Source organism: Thamnophis sirtalis, unplaced genomic scaffold, assembly GCF_051295495.1.
Source record: "Thamnophis sirtalis isolate CommonGarterSnake01/CBP01778 unplaced genomic scaffold, rThaSir2_p1.2 scaffold_10, whole genome shotgun sequence".
NCBI lineage: Eukaryota > Metazoa > Chordata > Lepidosauria > Squamata > Natricidae > Thamnophis > Thamnophis sirtalis.
Window position 1 is genome coordinate 36,036,438 of NW_028261390.1, and position 11,086 is coordinate 36,047,523.

General features: G+C 43.8%; 1 protein-coding gene across 1 annotated transcript; it reads left to right on the forward strand.

Moving 5' to 3' along the window:
• Positions 1-4,569: 4,569 nt before the first annotated feature.
• On the forward strand, positions 4,570-5,751 carry LOC148043847 (E3 SUMO-protein ligase KIAA1586-like). Its single transcript, XM_087723956.1, has one exon. It carries the CDS (start codon positions 4,570-4,572, stop codon positions 5,749-5,751), a length of 1,182 nt encoding a protein of 393 aa, XP_087580082.1.
• The last annotated feature ends 5,335 nt before the right edge of the window (positions 5,752-11,086 follow it).

Consider the following 11,086-nt stretch of genomic DNA (forward strand, 5'->3'; position numbering starts at 1 on the left):
CCAGCATATCTACAAAGCATCTCTACAAAGGTCTACAACACTCCTTGCTATCCACACATAAGAATTCATCATAAAATAAGTTCTAAAACAGACCAGGTTTGGGAAGGGCAAGGGGAAATTATTTTATTAAAAATAGAAACAGAAGCCCCGTTCTCACAGATAATAAATTTTGGGGAAATTAAGTCAGATTTTTTCCACATTTTTAACTTTAGAATTTCTGCCTTGCTTTTGAAGTGAATGTCCAAAATTATTTGGAGGTGTGAAACAAACTGATTAGGATTCAGACAGCATAACTGGAAGACTTCTTGGTAACTATAAAAAAATATCTATTATTATAATGACATGCATAGTACTGCATTTTTGATTATACCATTTATGATAACACATGCTCTGACAACTGAATGGCTTATTACAAAAAGAGGAAATAATATTGCCACAGGAGTATATTTTTAAAACATATTATAAATTGAAATTACAGTAATTTTTAAAGATATTAGTATCTTTGAAGTGGAAGGGGGAAATGTTCATTTTAGGGAAAAGGCTGGACAAACTTTCCTGACACAAAACAATAGCAACTGCAAAAGATCAATTGTGTGTAATATTTTCATCAGCAGTGGATGATAAAACTGTTTCCCTCTTCTTCCTGTTCATTCTTGGCATATTCACTGATATATGCTACATCATGACATCTATTTTCTAAGCACATGCGCTCCAGCACTGCATAATTGATGATTTTTGGCGGCATATTTCTGCTCTGCTATTAAGAGACAAAGCTAAGAGATAGTACATTTCCCCACATTGTTGGAATCACATATTATGATGCTGGAAAGGTTGACATAAACAAATCTTATACCACTTGTCCTTGCCTGGCTTTTCAGAATTACATCTAGTATTAATATAATAACTTACAAGAGCGGCAGAGTGGCCTAGAGGTGAAGACGCTCTCATCCCACTCAGGAATCTTAGAGTTCAATCCTAAGCAGTGTCAGAGGTTTCTCTATCAGAGTGCAAAGAGAAAATATCTGCTGCAAACTCTGCATAGGCATCAGGAAAGGCATGTGGCCAGTAAATGCTCAGTTCACCCCAATTCTACCCACAAATTATGAGAAGGGCACAAATCAGGGCTGGGTTCCTACTGGTTCGCACCGGTTCGCACGAACCGGTTCGTCGGTGAACCCGGAAGTAATGAACTTCCGGGAACGCCGGTACCGGTCCTGGGCCCTGTCACGCGCTCCCCTGCCCGTCTGGACTAAGCGCAGCCTGCCGCTCACTGTTTGGCTGGAGTCCAACCAATCACTGAGCGGGCTGGCCTCATTTAAAAGTGTGGCGCCAACGGCTAACATTCCTCTTTTGAAAAGAATCTTTCTCTCAAAGTGTCTTTTCAAAAGAGTTTGTTGCCGAGACGCCTCGTTTCGCGCTTCACGCCTTCCCTTCACCTTCCAGGAGCTTGCTGCTTCCCCCACAGGTAAGCAACCAAACCCTGGCGGCAAGACTCGGGACGCTAGCGGCGGGACTTCGGGTGGGCGGTGGCGACGGCAGCGGCGGTAGCGGCGGTAGGAAGCTGGGGGGGGATAGGGACCGTGGTAGCAGCGGTAGCGGCCTAGGTTTCGCCAGGGAAGGCCTCCAGGCCTTCCCTCGTGAAAGCCGTGGCGTCGCATATGCTGCGTGGCCACCTTTGGGTGGGGGGGTGGCGGCGGCCTCCCTTTCAAAAGCCGCGGCCTCACGTATGCCGCGTGGCCGCTTTCGGGTGGGGGGGGTGGCGGCGGCCTCCCTTGCGAAAGCCGCGGCCTCGCGTATGCCGCGTGGCCGCCTCCGGGTGGTGCGGGCGGCGGCGGCCTCCCTTGTGAAAGCCGCATGGCCACTTTTGGGTGGGGGTGCTGGTGGTAGCCGCCTAGCTTTCACAAGGGAAGTCCTCCAGGCCTTCCCTCGTGAAAGCCGCGGCCTCGCGTAAGCCGCGTGGCCGCCTTCGGGTGGGGGGGCCGGCGGTAGCCGCCTAGCTTTCGCAAGGGAAGTCCTCCAGGCCTTCCCTTGCGAAAGCCGCAGCCTCGCGTACTACGCGTGGCCGTCTTCTGGTCGGGGGGGGCGGCGGCCTCCCTTTCAAAAGCCGCGCCGTCGCGTATGCCGCGTGGCCGCTTTCAGGTGGGGTGGCCGGCGGTAGCCGCCTAGCTTTCGCAAGGGAAGTCCTCCAGGCCTTCCCTTGTGAAAGCCGCGGCCTCGCGTACTACGCGTGGCCGTCTTCTAGTCGGGAAGCTAGGGAAGCCCCCCACCCACCCCCTCTACCCTCGCCTGGCTTGCTAAGCATGCCAGGCAACCTAAGTGACTTTACCTAGCTTTGTCCCTCCAGTCAGGTTTCTTACCTGTTCCTGCTGCCTGCCATCGCGACGAGGATCCATCCATCGCATCGGAGTGCTGCTGATTCTGCCTGCTGCTGGTAAGTGGCCCGGTTTTATTTAATTATTATTTTAATGTATTTTAAAATATTTTATTTAATGCATAGAATTTTTTATAATAGTTTTACATATAAGTATTGAGTGTAGAATACTTTAAAATGGTTTACTTTAATTTATTTTGGATATAATCTTTTTTTAAATCGTCTTAGACTATTTAAAAAAAGATTATATCCAAAATAAATTAAAATAAACCTTTTTAAAGTATTCTACACTCAATACTTTGAAATGTATTGTGCATTTAATTTTTTATAATAGTTTTATTGTAACTTATTGTGTGTGGAATATTATTAATGGTTTCATTTTAAGTTATTGTGTGTTGGCATAGTTTGAAATGAAATATGAATTATTGCTTGTGCTTTGAAATAATCCTAATGCATGAAACTAATTATGATTGAATAGTTTTACTGAAACCTTGGGATCTAACATCAAAATTTTGATCGCGGGGCCATGAGAATGCTGCAACGGTCGCTAAGTGTGAAAAATGGTCATCAGTCACTGTTTTCAATGCCATTGTAACTTTGGTCACTATACCACCTTTCTGGCCACAGTTCTTAAGTGAATAACTGCAGCTGATAAGTTACTAACATAAGTAAGTGAATCTTGACTTTGTCAAAAGGTCACAAAAGGCAATTACAGGACCCCAGGACACTGAAACCATCATAAATACGAATCTGTTGCCAAACATCAAACTTTTGATCGCGTGGCCATGAGAATGCTGCAACGGTCGCTAAGTGTGAAAATGGTCGCTAAGTGTATGTATCCTAGAAAATCAGATTTAGTGTGTTTCACCCTCATTGTTTAGGTAATTCTGAGGTGGTTGATGGTTCTGTGAATGCCTGTCCTTTAAAATTGCCCGCAATGCCTTGATGGTTTTTATTCCAGTGGCTTTGTCTTTCCTGTCCTTAGGCTTAGGGAAAAAAACCTGGTTTCATTCGCAGTCTTTGGGGGGGGGGGGATTCTTATTTTTTTGTGTTTTCCATCATAGTTTGTGTGTGTGTGTGTGTGTGTGTGTGTGTGTGTGTGTAATGTCCCACAGTTATCTACGCATTAAAAATTATCTAGTAATATTTCCTTATACATTTTAGGGACCTTTCTTTACATAATTGGTGTTTTCTTTCATACTTTTGGCTTTCTAATTCCTGTTTCCGTTAGTTGGCAATAGCTAAAACCAATCCCATGTGAAAAAGTATTCAAAGCCTTCTTGATTTTAATTGTCAATTTATTTATTCCTGCACATTGTAATATTTATTCATTTACATATCTCTGTTTTTCCACTGTTGTGCAAACACATCCCACGTAATCTACCTTTACGATTGCTCTTCTAACCACTAACTTCTGAATAGCTTCTTGGACCGACCTAAGTACTAATTCATAATTTCATATGCATTCATATATTCCTGTCTTTTGGAACTGAGAACTAAATTTCAGAAAAAGGAAATCTGTATTGCTCTGGGAATATGACATTCATTCTTGAACTATCTTCTTGGATGAAAGACTATATCTTTCCTGTTTGTTTATATCTTTCCTGTTTCTCATCCTTCCTGAAAAGACTGTACATTGTTGGTTGAAAGCAGAGGTCCCTTCTTGTTACCTACAGAGTCCTCAACTTACAACCACAATTGAGTCCAATATTGTTTTATTTCTTTGGCAGCAGTTAGATCTACTTAGCACAATGAAGAAGAGGCAACAGAGTTTGACCGCTTTCTTCTCCAAAAAGCCAAGAGTTGATGAATCAGCTGATCCAAAGCAGTCACCAGCACCGCCAGCCGCACCAGCACCGCCAGCCGCACCAGCACCACCAGCTGCACCAGCACCACCAGCACCGCCAGCACCACCAGCTGCACCAGCACCGCCAGCCGCACCAGCACCGCCAGCCGCACCAGCACCACCAGCACCGCCAGCCGCACCAGCTGCACCAGCACCGCCAGCCGCACCAGCACCGCCAGCACAACCACTACCACCAGTTGAGGTTGGAGAAAGCAGCCAGTCCATCGACTCCACTGCAGTTTCACAACTTCCTGACTGCTGGAATTTGCAGCAATACACACACTTCAAGGAGAGGTTTGATGGACTGGAAGTATCCAACAAGAAGCTGGGTTGTGCATACTGTGCAAAACCCATGTTTGCGTTGGAGAAAGGTATTCATGTTTCCAAAGAGTGGAAACATTTCCAGGTGTCAACATCAGGGAAAAGCAAGGATGTACAACAAGCATCGCTGAGAAAAAAATTAAGGGAACATTTTCAGTCAAAGGCACACCTTATTTGCGTGGAGACCAGTAAGCAACAGGAGCAGGAAGCTTTCACCAAATCCCTGGATAAGTCAACTGAGAAACATTTATCCAGTACCTGCACAATATTTTCCACTGTTTACGATCTGGCGCAGAGATGTAATCCATTCTCAGACATCGAAGCGCAAGTAAATTTGCTGAATACACTTGGAGTGGATGTTGGAGTTGGCTTGCATTCACAAAGAACTGCAGTAAAAATTGTTGACTTCATTGCGAAACAGATCGAGACCACCGTGTTTTCAACGATTATTGCAAATAATCGAAAGGTGTGCCTAATAATTGATGAAGCCTCAACACTTTCAATGAGAGCAGTGCTGATAGTTTTTGTTAGAGTTGAGGATCCAGAATGCCCAGCAACCATCTTCGTTGAGCTTCTGGAATTAGAGAGACAAGATGCGGAGACCATATATTCCGCAGCAATGGAAAGCTTGCACAAAGTTGGATTCACCACCGAATATCTACGGAAGAACTTAATCGCTTTCTGCTCCGATGGCGCCAACGTTATGCTTGGAAGAAAATCTGGAGTCAGCGCCAGAATAACTCAAGAATTCCCAAGCATCATCATCTGGCACTGCTTGAACCACCGCCTGCAACTTGTGCTGGATGATGCAATAAGAGAAGTGAAGCAGGTCAACCACTTCAAGATCTTCCTGGATAAAGTGCACACCATCTTCCGCAAATCCTGCAAGAGCCAGAAGGACCTATTCCAAATTTCTGCGCAATTGGGCATCGAAATAGTGAAGATTGGCAGAGTTTTGGGACCAAGATGGGCTGCCTGTAGTTTAAGGGCAACCATGGCTGTGTGGCGTGCTTATCCAGCGCTATATCAGTTTTTTCAAGGCAACGAAAGGTACCCAGGCATGGCTTCCCGCTTTCAAAATTTAAATTTTTTGCAGGATTTGGCCCTGATGATTGACATCCTACTTCAGATTGCTGCCCTGTCAGATTCCCTACAGGAGAGAGTGACAAATATCATCGTGGCCGAAAAGCAAAGCCAATCAACCTCAACCTAAATGTAATATGGTGGTGTGCAGAAGACTGGCAAGCCAGCGATGCTTCCGCTGTAAGTACCTGTCTTTATTGCTGGGTGTGGTGTGCTCTGTCTTGTCTTCCTCCTTGAGATAGTGAAGTGCCAGCAATTAAGGCGTTTCTTTCCGTTTCTCTCCTTTGTGCAGGTTTTTGGAGCCAAGCAAAGCCAATCAACCTCAACCTAAATGTAATACGGTGGTGTGCAAAAGACCGGCAAGCCAGCGATGCTTCCGTTGTAAGTACCTGTCTTTATTGCTGGGTGTGGTGTGCTCTGTCTTGTCTTCCTCCTTGAGATAGTGAAGTGCCAGCAATTAAGGCGTTTCTTTCTGTGTCTCTCCTTTGTGCAGGTTTTTGGAGCCAAGCAAAGCCAATCAACCTGAACCTAAATGTAATACGGTGGTGTGCAGAAGACCGGCAAGCCAGCGATGCTTCCGCTGTAAGTACCTGTCTTTATTGCTGGGTGTGGTGTGCTCTCTGTTGTCTTCCTCCTTGAGATAGTGAAGTGCCAGCAATTAAGGCGTTTCTTTCCGTGTCTCTCCTTTGTGCAGGTTTTTGGAGCCAAGCAAAGCCAATCAACCTCAACCTAAATGTAATACGGTGGTGTGCAGAAGACCGGCAAGCCAGCGATGCTTCCGCTGTAAGTACCTGTCTTTATTGCTGGGTGTGGTGTGCTCTGTCTTGTCTTCCTCCTTGAGATAGTGAAGTGCCAGCAATTAAGGCGTTTCTTTCCGTGTCTCTCCTTTGTGCAGGTTTTTGAAGCCAAGCAAAGCCAATCAACCTCAACCTAAATGTAATACGGTGGTGTGCAGAAGACCGGGAAGCCAGCGATGCTTCCGCTGTAAGTACCTGTCTTTATTGCTGGGTGTGGTGTGCTCTGTCTTGTCTTCCTCCTTGAGATAGTGAAGTGCCAGCAATTAAGGCGTTTCTTTCCGTGTCTCTCCTTTGTGCAGGTTTTTGGAGCCAAGCAAAGCCAATCAACCTCAACCTAAATGTAATACGGTGGTGTGCAGAAGACCAGCAAGCCAGCGATGCTTCCGCTGTAAGTACCTGTCTTTATTGCTGGGTGTGGTGTGCTCTGTCTTGTCTTCCTCCTTGAGATAGTGAAGTGCCAGCAATTAAGGCGTTTCTTTCCGTGTCTCTCCTTTGTGCAGGTTTTTGGAGCCAAGCAAAGCCAATCAACCTCAACCTAAATGTAATACGGTGGTGTGCAGAAGACCGGCAAGCCAGCGATGCTTCCGCTGTAAGTACCTGTCTTTATTGCTGGGTGTGGTGTGCTCTGTCTTGTCTTCCTCCTTGAGATAGTGAAGTGCCAGCAATTAAGGCGTTTCTTTCCGTGTCTCTCCTTTGTGCAGGTTTTTGGAGCCAAGCAAAGCCAATCAACCTCAACCTAAATGTAATACGGTGGTGTGCAGAAGACCGGCAAGCCAGCGATGCTTCCGCTGTAAGTACCTGTCTTTATTGCTGGGTGTGGTGTGCTCTGTCTTGTCTTCCTCCTTGAGATAGTGAAGTGCCAGCAATTAAGGCGTTTCTTTCCGTGTCTCTCCTTTGTGCAGGTTTTTGAAGCCAAGCAAAGCCAATCAACCTCAACCTAAATGTAATACGGTGGTGTGCAGAAGACCGGCAAGCCAGCGATGCTTCCGCTGTAAGTACCTGTCTTTATTGCTGGGTGTGGTGTGCTCTCTGTTGTCTTCCTCCTTGAGATAGTGAAGTGCCAGCAATTAAGGCGTTTCTTTCTGTGTCTCTCCTTTGTGCAGGTTTTTGGAGCCAAGCAAAGCCAATCAACCTCAACCTAAATGTAATACGGTGGTGTGCAGAAGACCGGCAAGCCAGCGATGCTTCCGCTGTAAGTACCTGTCTTTATTGCTGGGTGTGGTGTGCTCTGTCTTGTCTTCCTCCTTGAGATAGTGAAGTGCCAGCAATTAAGGCATTTCTTTCTGTGCCTCTCCTTTGTGCAGGTTTTTGGAGCCAAGCAAAGCCAATCAACCTCAACCTAAATGTAATACGGTGGTGTGCAGAAGACCGGCAAGCCAGCGATGCTTCCGCTGTAAGTACCTGTCTTTATTGCTGGGTGTGGTGTGCTCTGTCTTGTCTTCCTCCTTGAGATAGTGAAGTGCCAGCAATTAAGGCGTTTCTTTCCGTGTCTCTCCTTTGTGCAGGTTTTTGAAGCCAAGCAAAGCCAATCAACCTCAACCTAAATGTAATACGGTGGTGTGCAGAAGACCGGCGAGCAAGCGATGCTTCCGCTGTAAGTACCTGTCTTTATTGCTGGGTGTGGTGTGCTCTCTGTTGTCTTCCTCCTTGAGATAGTGAAGTGCCAGCAATTAAGGCGTTTCTTTCTGTGTCTCTCCTTTGTGCAGGTTTTTGGAGCCAAGCAAAGCCAATCAACCTCAACCTAAATGTAATACGGTGGTGTGCAGAAGACCGGCAAGCCAGCGATGCTTCCGCTGTAAGTACCTGTCTTTATTGCTGGGTGTGGTGTGCTCTGCCTTGTCTTCCTCCTTGAGATAGTGAAGTGCCAGCAATTAAGGCGTTTCTTTCCGTGTCTCTCCTTTGTGCAGGTTTTTGGAGCCAAGCAAAGCCAATCAACCTGAACCTAAATGTAATACGGTGGTGTGCAGAAGACCGGCAAGCCAGCGATGCTTCCGCTGTAAGTACCTGTCTTTATTGCTGGGTGTGGTGTGCTCTGTCTTGTCTTCCTCCTTGAGATAGTGAAGTGCCAGTAATTAAGGCGTTTCTTTCCGTGTCTCTCCTTTGTGCAGGTTTTTGGAGCAAGATGGTGAGGTGGTGGTGCCGAAGATGCAAAAAAGGAGAGTAATTTTCCTTTTCTATTATTTTGTGTGCTGGTTTCATCCCAATGCAGTGCATGCAATTAAAGTCTTGCTTTCTGTGTCTGTCCTTTGTGTAGGTTTTTGGAGCAAGATGGTGAGGTGGTGGTGCAGAAGACGCAAAAAAGGAGAGTAATTTTCCTTTTCTATTATTTTTTGTGCTGGTTTCATCCCAATGCAGTGCATGCAATTAAAGTCTTGCTTTCTGTGTCTTCTCTTTGTACAGCCCATTCATTGGAGTCCGTGATTCTGAAGACTGGCAAGAACAGGCATCTTCCATCTGTAAGTAGCTCTTTTATTGTTTTTGTACTTATTTTAATCATATTGTAGTTGGGGGAAAGAATTCAGTGACATCGTCTTGGACACTCCCATCCGGTCACATGGGCAGCAAGCCACTCCCATCCGGTCACATGGGCAGCAAGCCACTCCCATCCGGTCACATGGGCGGCAAGCCACTCCCATCCGGTCACATGGGCGTCAAGCCACTCCCATCCGGTCACATGGGTGGCAAGCCACTCCCATCCGGTCACATGGGTGGCAAGCCACTCCCACAAAGGAGGCCACGCCCACAGAGGTGTGTTCGAACAATTTTTGAAACCCACCCCTGGCACAAATCATGAATATGGTCAATTCATTCAGCAATGGATTTCACTGCAATGTTCATTGAGGTTATTATTCCATTTCTGCTTTAATGCTTTAAGCAAACTTGTATAATTTATGGCATCCTAAGTCATTTCTCAGCTTGCTTGTGTTCTTGTAGATATTTCATTACCAAAACAGGTAACATTATATGATTATGAATTATCTTGCTAATCAAATTAAGAAGCAAATTATTTTCTTCAGTGATTCCACCCCTGAATCTTCAATGGAGATTCTCAAGCATCCATGCTTGTCTCAAAGGTGCTTTTCAAAAGGCAACTGGACTTTCAAAAAAAATTTTGAAAAGCACTTTTGAAACTGAATCTTCAGCATCACTCATCAGATGTTTACATTGAGAAGTGTGGTTCTGGCAATCTTTTCTTTTTTAATCATTCTGTTTTACATGTTCACAAAAATTCATATTTTATTATCCCATAAGTTATTTATACTGTACATCTGAACATTTTACAGCAATTGATCAAATTCAGATACTTTAGGTAGGACAAATGACACTTAAGTAGTTATTAATAAATGGTATATATATTCTCCCTGAACAATTATTTATATTTAATTAAAATGCTCAAAGTAATCTATGACTATACCAAGTATTTCTGCACATACTAAATGTTTACTAATTTTCTTTTTCCAATGCAGCTTTTCAGATTATATTAGAATAAATTCTGGAAGATAACTGTTACATTTAAAATGTTATGCTGTTTGTGGATAGCTATTTTTCTTCCTCCAAATTGTATGGGCCACAAGTGTAATAATTCTTGATCATCAGTCAAGCTTTATGTAATTTATGGGAGTAATAGTTTTAATATGAAGAAATTACCCACTTGCCTAGCAGCAAGTAACAGTGATAGCCTCTAATCAGTAAACATTGATTCAAATTTCTGATCAACCATAATGCTAATCTGATGCCTTTTGGCCAATAATCCTTTCCCTAATCTTAATATATTTTATGGGACTTTCTTTAAAGATAATATGTGAAAGAAGGAACTCCTGGCTCTTTTGGAAGAAAGGTTGAATAAAATTTTAGAACATAATTGAAGAAAAGATGCATGAAGTGTCTAGATATATTTTGAATGCCAGTCATGACAATTTAAACCCGCCCCCCAGATGTCATTCATGAACACCAGGTGGCAGTGGAAATACAGTGTGAAAATTCCTGCAGTGCAATGGAGAGATGAAAAACAGGACCACAAAGGTATGCTTCTGAATTTTCCATATCTGTAAAATGATTAATTCTGTCATATGCAATTTAACTCAACCCATCCCAACCATCTGCTTTATAGATATATTTCATTGCTGTAAATAATGAAAAAAAAAACATTGTCCAACCTAGTGGAGGGCACCAAAGTTGCTTTGGTAGTTGAAGTTTGAAGTTGTCAGTCTATTAAAATGATTTGTCATCCATTTATTTAAATTTCCAATGGTTTTTAGGACTCTGATCAGTGAATCCTGCCCTCTGTTTTCTGCTCTAGATAACTACCCTAATACATATGCAGATATTTTAAAACTTTTTTCAACTTCAACCTTGATAAATAAGTAGAAATGACCAGATATTTATTACTGTTTTATCTCTTTACCTCAGAAAGTCTCATGTTGTTATTTCGGAGATGCCTCATATTTCAGATGCAGATGGAGTTGCTTGTAGGTCTATAGAGTCAGCTACAGGTGAATGGGGAGCCAGATATGCAAATAAAACTTTATTTTATGCAAAAAATAAATCTTAGTCAGGCACTTGGTTCATTTGAGACCAGGAATACCCTGTGAGGCATTTAAAAAATGTCTCACAGAATGGAACTACTTATGTAGAATATATGGAAATTACAATTTTATTTGTTTCCAG